The 16427-nt window shown below is 52.1% G+C and overlaps 1 protein-coding gene across 5 annotated transcripts in view; it reads left to right on the plus strand.

The window, feature by feature from the left end:
- Rbm10 (RNA binding motif protein 10) overlaps positions 1 to 16427 on the plus strand; it is a 28853-nt gene that overhangs the window by 10410 nt on the left and 2016 nt on the right. For 2 of the 5 annotated variants that reach the window (XM_005000229.4, XM_003462544.5), the window contains exons 3-17: positions 2896 to 3079; positions 4598 to 4828; positions 6653 to 6722; positions 8489 to 8562; positions 9916 to 10002; positions 11893 to 11953; positions 12090 to 12266; positions 12613 to 12773; positions 12944 to 13041; positions 13127 to 13214; positions 14299 to 14482; positions 14580 to 14722; positions 14825 to 14942; positions 15034 to 15125; positions 15233 to 15397. In XM_005000229.4, coding sequence (XP_005000286.1) covers positions 2896 to 3079; positions 4598 to 4828; positions 6653 to 6722; positions 8489 to 8562; positions 9916 to 10002; positions 11893 to 11953; positions 12090 to 12266; positions 12613 to 12773; positions 12944 to 13041; positions 13127 to 13214; positions 14299 to 14482; positions 14580 to 14722; positions 14825 to 14942; positions 15034 to 15125; positions 15233 to 15397 — 1933 coding nt within the window. The remainder of the gene's footprint in view (positions 1 to 2895; positions 3080 to 4597; positions 4829 to 6652; positions 6723 to 8488; positions 8563 to 9915; positions 10003 to 11892; positions 11954 to 12089; positions 12267 to 12612; positions 12774 to 12943; positions 13042 to 13126; positions 13215 to 14298; positions 14483 to 14579; positions 14723 to 14824; positions 14943 to 15033; positions 15126 to 15232; positions 15398 to 16427) is intronic. The other 3 variants (XM_005000230.4, XM_013144293.3, XM_005000232.4) reach the window with 3 other exon arrangements.

The raw sequence follows: 16427 nt of genomic DNA on the forward strand, positions 1-16427 counted from the left end.
GAAATGATGTAGCTGCTATGAAAAACATTTTGGCAGTTCCTCAAAACTCTAAACAGAATTACCACATAATCCATTCCAAAGATCTAAAAGCAGGAACTCAGGTACTTATATGCCAGCATTCAGAGCAACATTATCCATAATAGCTAAAGCAACCAAGAGATAGAAACAACCCATGTCCCTGCACAGATGATTAGCTAAACAAAACGTGATATGCACCTGCAGTAGAATATTACTAAAGTATAACAAAGAAGGAGATTCTGATACATGCTATATTATGGATAAATCTTGAAAACATGCTCAGTAAAATAAGCTAGTAACAGGGACAAATGTTACATGAGTCTGTTTGTACAAGGTACCTAAAACAGGCAAGTTCATAGAGACAGAAAGAATAGAGATATTGGAATGAGGTGGATAGGGGACTTACTGTTTATAGTAGAGAGTTTCTGCTTGGGATGATAAAAAGTTGTGGAAATAGATTGTGGTGATGGTTGGGCAACACATGAGTGTACTTAGTGCCACTGAATTATATACTTTTAAGAAGGTACCTGTAGAGCTGGGGATATAGCTCAATGGCATAAGCACCTGCCTGACAAGCACAAGCTCATGAGTTCAATTCCTGGTTTAAAAAAAAGGTACCTGTAATCCCAACACTCTGGGTAGCAGAGGTAGGCTGATCACAAGTTCAATTTTAGCCTAGACAGCTGTATGGATTTAGCAAGACCCTGCCTCAAAATAAAAAAAAAATAATAAATGACTGAGAATGTAGCTTAGTGCAGTAACCCTAGGTTCAATCCCAGTACTGCCCCTAAAAAAATTTAAATGCTAATTTTATGTGTATTTTACAACAATAAAAGGATTTGGAGCCATGATGATGGTGCACTACTATAATCCTAGTACTTGGGAGACTGAGGCAGAAGGATCATGAGTTTGAGGTTAGCCTGGGAAACATTGCAAGTTTAAAGCCAGCCTAGAGTAAGTACATAGTGAGACCCTACCTCAAACATAAAAATAAAAAGATTTAGGAAAATGTATACAAAAATAAAAATTGTATGATGCTTTTAGTATTTTTGAGACAAGGTCTTGCTGTGTAGTTCAGGCTGCCCCTGAACTCACTATGTAGCCCAGGCTAGCCTGGAACTCATGGCAATCCTCCTGCCTCTGCCTCCCCAGTGCTGGGATTACAGGCATGTATCATCACACCTGGCTTTATGTTTTGTTTTTTGTTTTTAAATGGTCTGTCCAGCCAGGTATGGTGGTACACATCTGCAATCCCAGCAGTTGGAAGGCTGAGATAGGGTTGCCACAAGTTCAGGGCCAGCCTGAGCTATTTAGTAAGATCCTGTCTCAAAAAATACATAAAACCAGGTATGGTGGTGCACACCTGTAATCCTAGCTTTTGGGAGGCTGAGGCAGGAGGATCATTGTAAGTTTGAGACCAGCCTGGACTACAAAATGAGTTCAAAGCCAGCATAGAACCACATAGTGCGATCCTGTATCAAAAAAAAAAAAAAAAAAAAAGAAAGAAAGAAAAGGAAAGAAAGAAACAAAAAGAAAGAAAGAAAAAATAAATGGGCCAGGGATTTAGCTCAGCGGTGTAAGCACCCGCCTGGCAAGTGTGAGGTCATGACTGAGTTCGATTCCCAGTACCAAAAATTAATAAATATACAAACAAAAATAAATAAGTAAAATGGCCTGTCCAGTGTAGTTTTAATTTTTATCTTTCATTATGCATGAAACAAGATTTCTTTTCAAACATAAACCATTGTATTGCCTTTTTGTAACTTCTGTTACTTTTATGATTTTCTTTCTCTCTTTTTTTTTTCTATTTGGGACATGGTTTCACTATGCAATTCAGGCTATCCTTGAACTCACTATGTATGCAGCCCAGGCTGGCCTTGAACTCACAATGATATTTCTCCCTCAGCCTCCCAAGTGCTGGAATCAGGCATGTACCACCATGCCAGGCTATGGTTTAATTTCTTCCATATAAGTTCTTGATCTAAAAATAAATTCCTTGATTTATTTAAAATATACCTTGGTATATATAGAAAATATAGTCTGAAGAACTTGCACATGTTTAGGGATTTAACTTTTTTATGTAATTATAGTCAATTTCTTTTATCTGACAACAGCAAAGTATTTATTTCTACATATTGATTTTGTACCCAGCATCGTTACTGATACTATGTTGCAACACAGGATGGAACCTAGCCCCTTATGTATACTAGGCACATGTTCTACCACTGTGCTTTACCCATAGCTCCTGCTTTATTATTCCTAATCATTTGTCAGTTGATTGTGTTAGGCTTTACAGGTTTACCCTTATATCAACTACATGTAGTGGTAGTTTTACCTTTTCCTTTCCAGCTTTTAAGCCCCTTTTTTGCTTTCCTTGTTTAACTGCTTTAGCTAGTACCTTTAGTTGAATGTTATCGATAATGGTCATTCTGTGATGTTCCTGACCAGACTTGGAATCCTATCACATGTTACCTTAGAAAATGCTCATGTCGGGGCTGGGGATTTAGCTCAGCGGCATAAGTGCCTGCCTTGCAAGCAGGCAGTCGTGAGTTCGATCCCTGGTACCGATAAAAACGAAAAAGACAAAAAAAAGAAAAAGAAAGTGCTCATGTCTGGGATTTGGGATGCAAAGAGTGATGTGGTGGGGCAGGGCTGGGCAGAGAAGAGCAAACCAGTCATTGTGCACAGGAAGGAAGTCAGAGAGGTGAGGAGAAGTGGAGGGAGGTACATTGGCTTTGGGAGACATCCGGCCTGCAGCCCATGCCAGGAGGTAAAGTTTTCAGAATCCTTGTCTAGGGCATGGGAGTGGGGACAAGGACGGAGCTGGGGTCACCCTTGCTTCTCACAGTCTTCTGATCCCCATCCTTGTTCCCCTAGAGGTGGTCGTGGTGACAGGACTGGCCGCTATGGAGCCACTGACCGCTCACAGGATGATGGTGGGGAGACTCGAAGCCGGGACCATGACTACCGGGACATGGACTACCGCTCCTACCCCCGCGAGTACGGCAGCCAGGAGGGCAAACATGACTATGACGACTCATCCGAGGAGCAGAGTGCGGAGGTGAGGGGCCAGCCAGACCTGGGGCCAGCACTCTGTTCCTGTGCCCTTGGACTGTGCTCAGTGGCTTTGCCATGCCTGCAGGGTCTATCCCACTCCCCTCTTTCAGGGCTCCACTCCCAAGTTGGTACTCCCTGGCTTCCACATGCTTGCCTCTGTACTTCTGAGGGCCCCTGGCCACCACCTCTTTCCCTTCCTCTCTGTTGTTCGGTTTGGACTTGTGGTTCACTGCAAGCCCTTACTGCTTGCTCCCAGCCAATTAGGACACTTGGAGTTTCTTCCTTGGGACCCGGCGTCTAGGGTTGGGAGAGCAATAGAGGGGCAGGATATCTCCAAGCCAAGCAGCTCTGTGAGGTCAGCCACTGGCACTCCTGGCCTTGACAGAGCCCCTAAAGAGAAGGTTCCTTAGGAAACCATTTCCATATGGGGTAGGTAACCCCATCCTAAGGGGTAAGGCATGACCCTTAGCATCAGGGAGTCCCCTTCTGAGGGGAAGAAACAGCCGTACCTCAAGGTATCCCTGGTTTGAGCAAGAAGACAGCTCACCTGTCCAGTAGAGTAGGAAGGGTACTCTTGTAAGCCCAGCCATGGGGTTGAGGACATGGTATGAGCCACCTTCTGCCCCTGGAAGGTCCAGCACAGAAACCCCCATGGTGTGCTGCAAGCTTTGGTCAGGGAACAGGGGCTGCAGGCAACCAGGCATCCCAGTGGCCATTGTCGAGCTGTGCCTCAATTTCTGCCAGCTATGGGAGTGGAGTGCCTGGGTACCTGGCTCTGGCAATCTGCAGATGGGAAGTATGAGACTATTCCTGGCATAGGTTATGAGGGCATTGACCAAGAATCCAGCAATCACACCCTATTTGCTATTGTTTTTTGTTTTCTTCTTCTTCTTCTTGTTTATGATGGTGGGGACAGAACTCAGGGAGGGACTCATGCACACCACTGAGCTATTATGCCTTAGCCCCCACATCCTATTTTGAAAGAGAGTGGTAGTGACAAAGGCCTGAGGGAGTGTTCATGGCCCTTGTACCTTTGCCATTTTCTATTGGCTACTTCAGGTCTGAAGCTGTTTTATGCCCCCAGCTCAGGTGCTGGGCCCGCACCCAGGTTGGGAACTATAGGGATAAGTGGCCCAGAAAACAATTATGTATGTTCTAGCTGGGCTGGTGAGCGGGGAAGAGGAGGGAGAGATGAAGGGCAGAATCTGGTGTGCCGACTCCAGGCCAGCTTATCCTGGGGAGGTTTAAGCTGCTTGTTACCTGCCTTTGAGAGTTCCTCCTCACAACTAACACTGATGTCCCCTGAAGGTAACTCTCTCGGCAAAAGTATCCTGTGGAGCATTTGCAGCCCTGCAAGGGTTGCAGCCCAAGGCCTGCCCACCCTGCCTGCCTGAACCTTTAGCCGGAGCCCGAGCACCCCTGGCTTTCAGAGCCTGCCTGCCTCAGAGAGCCAGCGGCCAGCCCTTAGGCCCGTCCAGACTGACTGCCCGTCTGGTGTCTCTCGTCTCATTCTGTCGGCCAGGATTCCTACGAGGCCTCCCCGGGCTCCGAGACTCAGCGTAGGCGGCGGCGGCGGCACAGGCACAGTCCCACTGGCCCGCCAGGCTTCCCCCGAGACGGCGACTATCGGGACCAGGACTATCGGACCGAGCAAGGGGAGGAGGAGGAGGAGGAGGAGGATGAGGAGGAGGAGGAGAAGGCCAGTAACATCGTCATGCTGAGGATGCTGCCACAGGCAGCCACTGAGGATGACGTACGTGCCCCCCATGGCCCTGGGCAGGCGGCAGAGCAGGAGGCCAGGCGGGATCTCCTCCAGTGCCCTCAAGTTCTCCCTTCCCCTTCCTCCCCTTAACCTCAGTACCTTCCCTCCCTTCTGCCCCCACCTGGCTCCTGTCTCTCAGCACTGTCCATCCTCTGTGGACAGGCCCCTGTCAGCTCCTGCTCTGGACGGGAGGAGTATCAGATAGGCCAGCTCGGCCCGGGGCCAGTGGCTGTGGGTTTCTGGTGCTGGTGGGTGTGGGAGGGTGAAGAGCATTCCTCCTGCACATTCTGTTGGTTTCCATCCTTTCTGTGTGTGTGGAGCAAGGACCAGACCCTTACCAGGCCCATTGCTGTGTATTACTGGTGGCAGAGATGACGCCGGGGCCCTGCAGCCTGTGGGGGTGGAGATGGGGATTTTCTGAAATACCATTCTCATTCTCACCTACCTCTTTTGTTAGCAGCATCAGCTTTCATCACTAGCTTAGGCACAGTGCCTTGGCTGGCTGCTGGCAGCCTCTACCGTTTGCCTTTGTGACATTCTGTCCCTTTCATCTTTCTCCTGCCTCTTGTTTCCTTCTCATTCATACTTCTCATGATGAACCACATGAAAATCCCAAGAAGGCCGTTTTCTAACTAGTTTCCCTGCTGCTTATCCTCTCAGTTCCCTCCACCCCTTGCGTGTTCTCTAAGCAGTGCTCCTCTGAAGTCGATTAGTCTCCCATTTTATGGCATTAGAAATCTTACCTGGGTGTGTAAAGATTTCCGAAGTCCAGCCCACCTGCAGCATTAAGGGCCAGGCAGTCCTGACTGCTGATATTCCCTAAGGACTTATGGCAAGGCAGACCATGCTCCCAGTCTGATCAAATCCTCACACCTGTCCTAGCAGGCAGGTACTCCTCATAGTCCATCCTACCAAGCACCAGCAGCAAGGTGACTCACCCCATGTCCCACAGTCAGTGCAGGGTAGAGTTGGGGTTCCAACCTGGATCACTAGAGCTTAGATGCTCGATGTTTGCTGAGCCCTCCCTGAGTGTGTAGAACTGGCCGCTGTCCTCTGCATCTTTCTCACTTCATGTGTGCATGCGTGTCTCTGTGTGTATGGTTGATTTTCTGTTTTCTACCTTGATGAGAAAATTGAGGCTTAGAGGCTCAGAGGCAGGAGGCTCCCTGAGAGTGCCTGGCGTAGGCTGTGGTCCTCCACTAGGGGTGCCACCTGCTCCTAAATTGCCCCTGCAGCTTTCCTCTGGCTCCTTCACCCGGGAAGTTCTCCAAACCAGGAACATACACCTTTTTGCCTCCTTCCTAAGTTCTCACTACTCTCATGGTCTAGGCACGTGGCTGGGATCTGCTTGGGCTTTCTGTCCTTGCCACTTTGCTATCTGTGTCCTGAGTGTCTTTTGATGCAAGCTGGGGGCAGAGCAATCCCTTCACAAGGGGCGAGAGTCACATCTCAGCTTTCCTCATTTTGTCGCTGCCACTGAGCCCCTTGTTGGATCACTCTGCCTACCATTCAAGCGGCTGGCTCACTTGCTCTTCTGTTGTCTCTGTGCCCCTGGGGGTCATCTTGCTGCCATTCTTTCTCCTGCACTATGCCCTTGTCTTCATTTGACTCACTTTCTGCATATCCAAGGCTGGAAGCCAGGGCTGGGTTCTAGTGTGGGTCTGGGGTTCTTGTCACTTGTCATTAAAAGAGGTGGAGAGGAGACTGTGTACGTATTGCCAGTGTGCCCTTTGGGGTTCAGAGGCCTCCACCCAGCCTCACATAGCCAACCACCCCTTATGCTGAGCCTGTCCTGTTCTGTATCTCCCTGTGCAGATCCGTGGCCAGCTGCAGTCCCACGGCGTCCAGGCTCGGGAGGTCCGGCTGATGCGGAACAAATCCTCAGGTGAGCTTTCGTTCCCAGTGCCCGTCCCTTCTGCTAGCCAGCCTCAGTCTTGGAGTCTCCCTCCTGCCTCTGCCTCTCCCTCCCTCTCCCTCCCACCTTCCTGCCACAGCTGGGAATGGACAGCTTGGGGGGTGCCCTCTCTTCTCAGCCCCCGTTCCCTGATCTCAGCTCTAGCCAGCAGCCTCTACAGGGGTTTGTTGGGGAGGGGTGCAGCTCTGGGCTGAGCTGAGTGCTCCCAGGGGCAGGGTCAGGGCCAGGCTCCGTGGAACCTCCTCTTTGGCACTCTAAATATCAAATAGTGGCCCTGCCCAGGATACTCCTTTCCTTCTCCTTTCTTCTCCTTCTACTGCCCCTTGCTCTCTACACATTTTCCTGGCAACAGCCTCTCACCAGAAAAGAGGTCTGACATGGACCCACCCTTGTGTCCCAAGAGAGGAGGCAGGGGATGGCTCTCATCTAGGGAGCAGCCAGGACTTTCTGGCCTCACCCATTCCCTCCTTCCCTCTTTCAGGCTGCTCAGAGCTGGCCTGAGCTTAGTGGGGTGGGGTGGGGGTTGTTTCTGCAGGACCTCTGCCCAGGCTCCCCAAGGCAGGCACGGTGGGGCCTCGCTTTGCCTGGGCTTCTCTTGCCATCTCTCAGTCTCTCTCCTCCCCACACCTCCTCCTTCCCCTCCTTTCTTCTTCTCCTTCCCCTCCTCCTGTCCCCCTCCTACCCTTTCCCTTCTCCCTCTCTTCTCTCCCTCCCCCACAATCTCTCTCCATCTGTCCTTCTCACTCTGATTTTACCATTCCATCCTCCCATACACCCAAAGGCTGATTCTTTTGAAGATCAAGCATGCCCTCAAACCCTGCTACATCCAGGATCTCCCTGAGTGCTCACCTCTGAAGGAGATGTTTTCCTGAGGTCTCAAGCCCCCCTCTGCCAGCCATGGCCAGGCCTCAGGTCTCTTGGTGGCATGCAGGTCTTGCTCTGCTTTACCCCAGCCTGTCCACACACTGACCGATTCTGGGGCTATTCCCCAAGGAGGCATCCCAGTGCAGACTCACAACAGCCATGGACACTTCTTCAAGCACCACACTGATCCTTACTTCCAAGATCCTCCTGGCTGATCCTGGCCACCATTCTCCTTCTGTCTAGGAGGATCTCAGCTGTTGGTGGGTCCTAAGGTGGCTCCCTAGTGAGGTCCCCTTTGCCTAGCACTGTGGTAAGGCTGAGATGAGATTGTGTCCCTAACTGCCCAGTTTCCCATGAAAGCCCTCCCAGCTTCACAGGGCAGCCTGGCCTAGCTTCTCTGTTGCTCCTTCAATTAAACACCTGTTCCTGGACCCCTCCCGGGCACCCTTAGCCTTATGCTGAGCCTGCCTGTGGGTGATTTGCTCTGGCCTATGTGGAGCAAGCGGCCTGCCCTCTTTCATCCTTTGGAGATAGATCTCTCCTATCCTTTCCCTCCCCACTGCTTCTCCATCTCTGTCACCCCAGGCAGGTCTGTCTGAACCCCATCTCTCCCTTACTTTGCCCATTTTGGGCGTGTGTCTTTCTCCTACCCCAATCTCCTATTCTGTTTTGCTCTCTCCCCCTTCCCTCTTGGCTATTACCTTGTCTTCTATATCCCTACTCTTTCTCTGATTGCTTCTTTCTCTTCCTTTCTCCTCTTCCCTCTTCCCTCTCTACCCCTGGTCCTCTCCCCTCGGGTCCCACCCCCGGGAACGCCGTTGTCCAAAGCTGTTGACTAACCCACTGCGTCTGTATCTGAATGCTGTCTCCAGGTCAGAGCCGGGGCTTCGCCTTCGTCGAGTTTAGTCACTTGCAGGACGCTACACGATGGATGGAAGCCAATCAGGTTGCTTTGCCGCACTTGAACCCCCCCCCAAACAAATACTACTTTGTAATCGAGCGCTCCCCATCGCCTGATTCTTATGGACACAGTTCCCTGCCCTGTGGCCCTGTGTCCTATCCCCCAGCCCCTCTCTCTGACCCTGACCCTCACTATCTCCTCTTCCCATCTCTGGCTACCCCACTGGGCTTCCCATCCAGAGCCCGCACTCACCTCCAGCCCCTTCCCACCACCAGGCACTGGCGCTGCCCCGCCTCCTCTCCTGGCTGAGCTCTCTGAAAAGGAGCTGCCAGAGTGGGCTCGTTCCCCTAACTTCCCCATGCCCCCATGCGTGTGTGGGGTGGATCCCAGGGGACCACCCTGCTCTGAAGTCAGCCCAAGTTGGGATTTCATCACATTCTCCGGACTATGGTGGGAAGTCCTGCCACTGGGGAACATAGCTGTTGACACACTAGGGAAAACTGTTTTGTCAGCCTGCATGTGAATTTGGCCCTTTAAGTTCCATGCAAAGGGACAGCTCTACTGTGTTGGTCGAAAGTTCGAGTCAAGTGTGATAGTTTTATTGGCACCCTGGAGTCACTTTGCCCAGCCTCTCCTTCCCACCCTACCCACAGGAAGCACCACCCTACCTTCTTAGCAGGGGGCCCTGCAGTCAGCCACAAGGGAGCCTGCTCCCCTAGTGTGGCATGGCATCCCCACCCAGCAGCATTGGGACTGTCCGAGACCCAAGGGCCTGGGCCCTTCAGCTCCAGCTTAGGTCCCTGATGTAGAGCACTGGAGAAAGCTTCCAGGGAGGAAGGGGCAGCTGTGGTGAAGTAGAGGGTCCTGGCAGAAATCACCCTGGGGCCGGCTGTGCAGGTGGATAAGCTAGTTTGGTGGGCCCAGGACCCAGCCAGCCTTGGAAGGTGGCTTCATGGCGGGAAATACCGTCTGTTAAATATGGTTCTTTCTTTTTCCCCTTCTCCAGCACTAGTGTGCGTGCTCTCTCTCTTTCTTTCTCTCCCCTTCCCCTTCCCATCCCCAAGTGTAGCTGGTGTAGTGCTGGCCCTGGCAGTGTCAGGGCCGAGTGGGGGTTTTCGCCACTGTCCGGCAGGCATCGGTCAGCCGAGCACTGTGTGCCTGGTAGTGTGTGTTCACATGTGCGTGTGTGTGCCCGGAAAAGCAGCGAGCAGCTGCGCCCAAGAGCTGTGGCGCTTTCCCTTCTCCCTTCCTTCTTCCCTCCGTCCGTTTTCCGACCTCCCTCCGTTCCCTGTCCCTCATCCATCCAGCTGAAGGGCTCGCTCACTCTCTTCTCCTTTGCTGAAACGGTGCGTGGGGCACTGCTGCCTGAGCCTCACTGGGCTCTGCTTTTTCCCACAGCACTCCCTCAACATTCTGGGCCAGAAGGTGTCCATGCACTACAGCGACCCCAAGCCCAAGATCAATGAGGACTGGCTGTGTAACAAGGTACCAGGGTGGTGGGCAGTAGGTGCCATGGAGAGAAAGAGCCCTGGTGGGGCCTGGGAGGAGGTGTGGATGCCTAGGACTGGCTCTCCAGCTCTCACCAGCCAGGCTTTTAAATGACTAATCAATGACAGGTGTAGGCCTAGTGCTTGCAGTGTTTAGAGTGTAGGCTTCGGAGTGAAGCTGGCTGTGGGCAGACTGTCACAGATCTGCCATGATGGCGGCCAAGGAGCTTATCCTCTCTCTGCCTCAGTTTCCCCCAGCTCAAAGCTTCAAGGAAATAAGGAAGCTGTTGGGAGGATGACACTGTCAATGGGAGGGTAGCACAAGCCCACAGCTCAGTGTAACCATTTGCAGTTATTGTTGAAGAAAAACACAGAGTGCTCTGAGGTGATTCAGCCTTGAAGGCCACCTCACACAATCACATCAAACCTGAGCCTGGAGGGCATAGCATGTAGGTTTTGTGATCACCTCTATTTCCCAATAGGAAAATGAACCTTAGAGAGGTGGGACCATGAAACTTGCTCCTGATCACAGGAACCACAGGTGCCCCAGTGGCCTTGGGTATGCTTTGGGAACTAGCTCTGTAATTTCACAGCCTCCACCCCCCCCATGCCATATGTCAGTCTGAAATCTCATGGAAACACTGAGAGCTAGTGGAAGCCTCAGTCCTTTCCCAGAGAAGTATTTGCTTAGAGGAGTGGCATCTGTCATCAAAACACAAGAAAAATCTCATCAGAGGGCTAGTATTCAGCCTCTCTGCAGAGGTAGGGACAAAATGAGAGTGGCTCTCCATCCCCCTGATATTTTCGGATGTTGTACAAATCCAGGGTTTTTCCCCCTCTTTCCTTTGTGCCACACACTCCTGGTTTACCAGGTTGTGTCTCTTCCATCTCAGAAGTGCCAGCTTCTCTCCTTTGCCATTCCTGCCGCTCATATCCACCCTCATGCCTCCCAGTGTTGCTGCAGAGCCCTCTTTGGCTTGCTAGCCTCTTGCCTTTCACCTACAGCAGAAACCTGGCTCTGAGCATGCCACTCTGCTTAAGACCCTTATGATTCTGAGTTTAAGCATGAGATCCTGTCATCTAGCATTGTCTTTCCTTTCCAGCTTCAGCTTTTGCCTCTCCGCTTGCCCCCCACACCAGCTACAGAAAATCCATTGTTCTCTTTGCTAGGAATCCCTTCCCAGCAAAACCAAACTTCTGGACTTCCCAAATCTAACACCCTGCTTCTTCTGTGCAGCCCTCCTTGACTGTGCCCAGCCCTGTGAGCTGCGTTCCTCTCAACCTGCTTCTCTCCCTTGAGCCTCTGTGTGTATGTGGTCTGCAGAGGCCACATGGTTTGGGGCCTGGCCCAGAAGCAGTGCTTAGCACTGGCCTCTGGAAAAGGACAGAAAATGGTAGAGGATAAGATAAGGGAAGTCTCGGAAGGTTGGAATTTGTGAGAAAACTTTCTCCAAAGTACCATGATTCTAACCCATTCCTAGACATAAAGAAAGTGGGGTTGTAGCAAGAGGTCATGGCTTCTAGGGAGGAAACATTGAAGATTTCTGATTGGAGAAGCAGATCTTGGGACAGACAGCCCACTAAAGGGACCGAGGGGGACAGGCCTTCTGGGAGTCAATAGGCCAAGGAGGCAGCATTTGTAAGCAGTGAGAGCAGTGTCTATTCCTGAGCTAAGGTGGGTGGGCCAGTTTGAGACTGTAAAAGAAGGTTCACAGGACCAAAAATGACAACCAGTGTTCCAAAAAGCCCCTGCCAGCTACAGAAAATCCTATCCTGAGATCTTCCTTCCTGGGGCATTGTGGGGCTTGCTGGGGGCTCTCTGGATCCAGGCTTGGAGGGTGCTGTGGAAAGCCCTGAGCCCTCTGACTACCTGGCCTATGCCTCACAGTGTGGCGTCCAGAACTTCAAACGCCGAGAGAAGTGCTTCAAATGTGGTGTGCCCAAGTCAGGTGAGATCCACCTACCTTCCTCCACTCCCGAGGATGTGGGGTGTGGGAGAAAGGTGGTGGGCTCAGGGCTTGGAGGGGTTGATAAGCCGTGGAGCCTTCCCCTTTGTTACCAGTCTCTCTCCCCAATCCTTGACAGAGGCCGAGCAGAAGCTGCCCCTCGGCGCGAGGCTGGATCCGCAGGCTCTGCCGATGGGTGGGAGAGAACTCAGCCAAGGCCTGCTCCCTCTGCCACAGCCCTACCAGGCCCAGGGAGTGCTGGCTTCTCAAGCCCTGTCACAGGGCTCCGAGCCGAGCTCAGAGAACGCCAATGACAGTGAGTCAGTCATTCCTTCCCCTTTCCTCGGCTGAGGTGCCTGGGCTGAGCCTGCCAAGGCTAGAGAGAAATGGTAGTGGGCAAGACTTGGTCCCTGTGGGTTTCCACCTTGTGAGAACAGGCATGTGATTTGGGGATCAGCCCCTCACTCAGCTCTGGTGCTGTACTGGGGAGGTTCTCAGCAGAGGTGTGACAGAGCTGGCACATGGGCTGATAAGCAGTTTACTCAGGAGGAAGCAGCAGGTGCACAGATGAGGAGACCAGAAGCCAGGAAACAATGGGAAACTGCAATAGGGGCTGGAGCAGATGGTGAGGGTGCTTCCTAATGCTAGCCCCCTTCCTGCAGCCATCATTTTGCGCAATCTGAACCCACACAGCACTATGGACTCCATCCTGGGGGCTCTGGCACCCTATGCGGTGCTGTCCTCCTCCAACGTGCGTGTCATCAAGGACAAGCAGACCCAACTGAACCGAGGCTTTGCCTTCATCCAGCTCTCCACCATCGTGGTGAGGGCGGCACAGGGGGGGGCCGGGCAGCCAGGGTCCCGGCCCCCAGGGTGGGGAGGAGGGACCCTTCCCCTCGCCTGTACCGCGGCCCCAAGCCTGGAAATGGGGCAATGGAGCCGGGGGCCTCCCCGGGCCTGACCCTTCTGTCCCTGCCACTCCTCCACCAACAGGAGGCAGCCCAGCTGCTGCAGATCCTGCAGGCCCTTCACCCACCGCTCACCATCGACGGCAAGACCATCAACGTTGAGTTTGCGAAGGGTTCTAAGAGGTCAGGGCACCCCCTGTGTTCCCTCCCAGCTTGCCCCCCAGCTTGAGGCCTCCCATTTCATTCCTAGTCTCTACATCCTCCTCAGGGACATGGCCTCCAATGAAGGCAGTCGCATCAACGCTGCCTCTGTGGCCAGCACTGCCATTGCTGCGGCCCAGTGGGCCATCTCACAGGTACTTAGCCCCTCTACCCCGACACCTGGCTTTCTCAACTGTGCTGTATCCCTCTGCAAACAGCAGGGCTCGCTTGCTACCCAGGGACACAAAGCCTTACAAGCAGCTGGCATGAACCCTTTATTCTTCCCAGCTCTACCCCCTGGTCTGTTCCCACTCTGTTTTCTGCAGTTCCTTCCCAGTCATCTCCTGGGCTCTCATTGACAGTGCTCTCGGGGCTGGTGCTCTATTCTGTTGGGTGGAATTCTTTTTGTGTTAAATTGCTATGATGTGTTATCTGTTCCTCCTGTGTGTGTGTATACACACACACACACACACACACACACACACACACACACCATACATTTTTGAATTAAAAGGAATTTATATGAAGCAGAAAATAACTGGGAAGAGAGACTAAAGAAGTGGAAAGAAGCTGGGCATAGTGACCCACACCTGTAATCTCAGCATTCTGGGAGGCTAAGGCAGGAGGATTGCAAGTTTTTTCAGCCAAGTCTGCAGAACTTAGCAAGACTTTGTCTCAAAATAAAAAATTTTAAAAAGCCTGGGGGTATAGCTCAGTACAAATGGTCTGGGTTCAATCCTCAGTACCACCAAAAACAAAAGGAGAAAAAGAAATTAAATGGGAGGGTATGACAGTGCATGCCAGCCTGAGCCATTTGACAAAACCCTGTCTCAAAGTATAAAAAGAGCTGGGAACATAGCTCAGGGGTAGAGTGCCCCTAGGTTTTGTCCCCAGTACTACAAAAAAAACAGGATGGGTTATCCTCCTTGATCTGATGCCCAACACATGTATATCACATGTATGTGTGCATGCGCGCGCGCGCGCACACACACACACACACACACACACACACACACAGACCCACACACCACAGCATCAGCCCTGGGACTATATGAGCATAGTCTTGATTTTGCCACTGGCCCTTACTGCCAAGTCGCTCTCACATTAACTTATCTTAAGGCTGCATGCTTATCTGTCAGGCAGAACACTAGCCCTACATGTAGGACAGATGATTCTAGCAGGTTCTTCCTACCTCCTGACCCTTCCTCTTCTAATGAGCCCCTCCCAACTGCCTCACAGGCCTCCCAGGGTGGGGAGGGTGCCTGGGCCACCCCCGAGGAGCCACCGGTCGACTACAGCTACTACCAACAGGATGAGGGTTATGGTAGCAGCCAGGGCACAGACTCCCTCTATGCCCATGGCTACCTCAAGGGCACCAAGGGCCCTGGCATCACTGGAACCAAAGGGGACCCAGCCGGAACAGGTGAGCCCCAGCATCTCTCCCTGAGCTTGTGGTGGGGTCTGCAGGCATAGGGTCCCATGCCCAACCATTCATGGGCATCCTCTCTCTGTCCCGCCAGGTCCTGAGGCCTCCCTGGATCCTGGGGCAGACTCTGTGTCACTGCAGGCTTTCTCTCGTGCCCAGCCTGGTGCTGCCCCCAGCCTCTACCAACAGTCGGCAGCTGAGGCAAGCAGCAGCCAGGGCACTGCTGCCAACAGCCAGGTAAGTGGACTCCAGGGGAATTTGGGAAGGTGGAGTCATCCTGGGTGGGAAGAGTCAGCATTGACAGACACTGATTCCTGATCCTGTTTGAACCATGACCAGCCATATACCATCATGTCACCTGCTGTGCTCAAATCTGAGCTCCAGAGCCCCACTCATCCCAGTTCTGCCCTACCACCGGCCACCAGCCCCACTGCCCAGGAGTCCTACAGCCAATACCGTAAGTAGCCACAGCCTGTAGATAGGGGGCAGGAATTTCTTAAGAAAGTAGGGTGAGTGTGGCCCTCTCACCTCCCTTTCCCCCACTCCAGCTGTTCCTGACGTCTCCACCTACCAGTATGATGAGACATCTGGCTACTACTATGACCCCCAGACTGGCCTGTACTATGATCCTAACTCCCAGGTAATGGGGCAACACAAGGAGAGTTGGGATGGGGCTAGGCAGCAGCTGGCCCAGTGGTTCCCCTCCTCAAAGTCTTCCCTCATGTCCCCCTTTGCTCCCTCCCCCAGTATTACTACAATGCTCAGAGCCAGCAGTACCTGTACTGGGATGGGGAGCGGCGGACCTACGTTCCTGCCCTGGAGCAGTCAGCCGATGGGCATAAAGAGACAGGGGCACCATCAAAGGAGGGCAAAGAGAAGAAGGAGAAGCACAAGACCAAGACAGCCCAACAGGTGAATCCTGGGTCACTACCTGGCTGTTTGGTATCTGTATTCTGTCATCATTTGTCCTTACTCTGTAGGGAGCAGGGCTTGGGCAGTAATTGCTATAGACAGTCCTCTTGAGACAGAGCAGTCTCCTAAGTACACAGCAAGGCTGCTCACCTATGTGAAGTGGCTTTTGTCATGAGAGTGAGCCCTGTTAGCTTTCTTCTGTCCCCTGTGGAGATTCTCACAGAAACCCTGTATATCCCAGAGAACTTCTCACAGGCCCATGAGGAGGCATGCATGGGTTCTGCGGTAGTGGACAGTTAGAAACAGCCTCACCGTCTGTGGAAAAAGAGTCTGTCAGGTTTTAGCTCTTGAAAGAAAGCCCTCGGGGCTGGGGATTTAGCTCAGCGGCATAAGCGCCTGCCTTGCAAGCAGGTAGTCGTGAGTTCAATCCCCGGTACCGATAAAAAGGAAAAAGACAAAAAAAAGAAAGAAAGCCCTCAGCCAGGTGTGCTGTACACCTGTAGTCCCAATACTTTGGAGGCTGAGGCAGAAAGATTGCCAGGAGTTCAAGGCCATGTACTATATATAGCAAGACCCTGCCTCAGTAAATAAATAAATCAACAAACAAACAAAATGATAGGCAATCTTCTGAGTTTTAGAAAAAAATGGGAACACATAGTAAACGTGCCTGTCAGAAGTAGAGCACACAGCTAGTAAAGAATCTGGTGAAGAGCTCTAGTGACTGAAAACAAAGAAATAGCAACTTGCATCGCTGCCTCTCACCTTGTTCTGTCTCCTACCCCAGATGTCTTCCTTCTAGGCAGCCCACCCCTCTGCCTAGAATGTTTCTTTTTTTTTCCGGTACCAGGGATCAAACTCACGACCGCACGCTTGCAATGCAGGCGCTTATGCTGCTGAGCTAAATCCCCAGCCCCGCCTAGAATGTTTCTGCCCTCTTTTTTTCTCACAAACCATTGGAACTGGGGGCACGGAGGGGAGGTACAGGGAGCTTTTGGAGAAGAGGTCAGCAGAAGCCAGGGGCTGAGCACCT

The sequence above is a fragment of the Cavia porcellus genome, unplaced genomic scaffold, assembly GCF_034190915.1.
Source record: "Cavia porcellus strain 051 isolate PalLab524CR breed Dunkin Hartley unplaced genomic scaffold, mCavPor4.1 scaffold_3, whole genome shotgun sequence".
Classification (NCBI taxonomy): domain Eukaryota; kingdom Metazoa; phylum Chordata; class Mammalia; order Rodentia; family Caviidae; genus Cavia; species Cavia porcellus.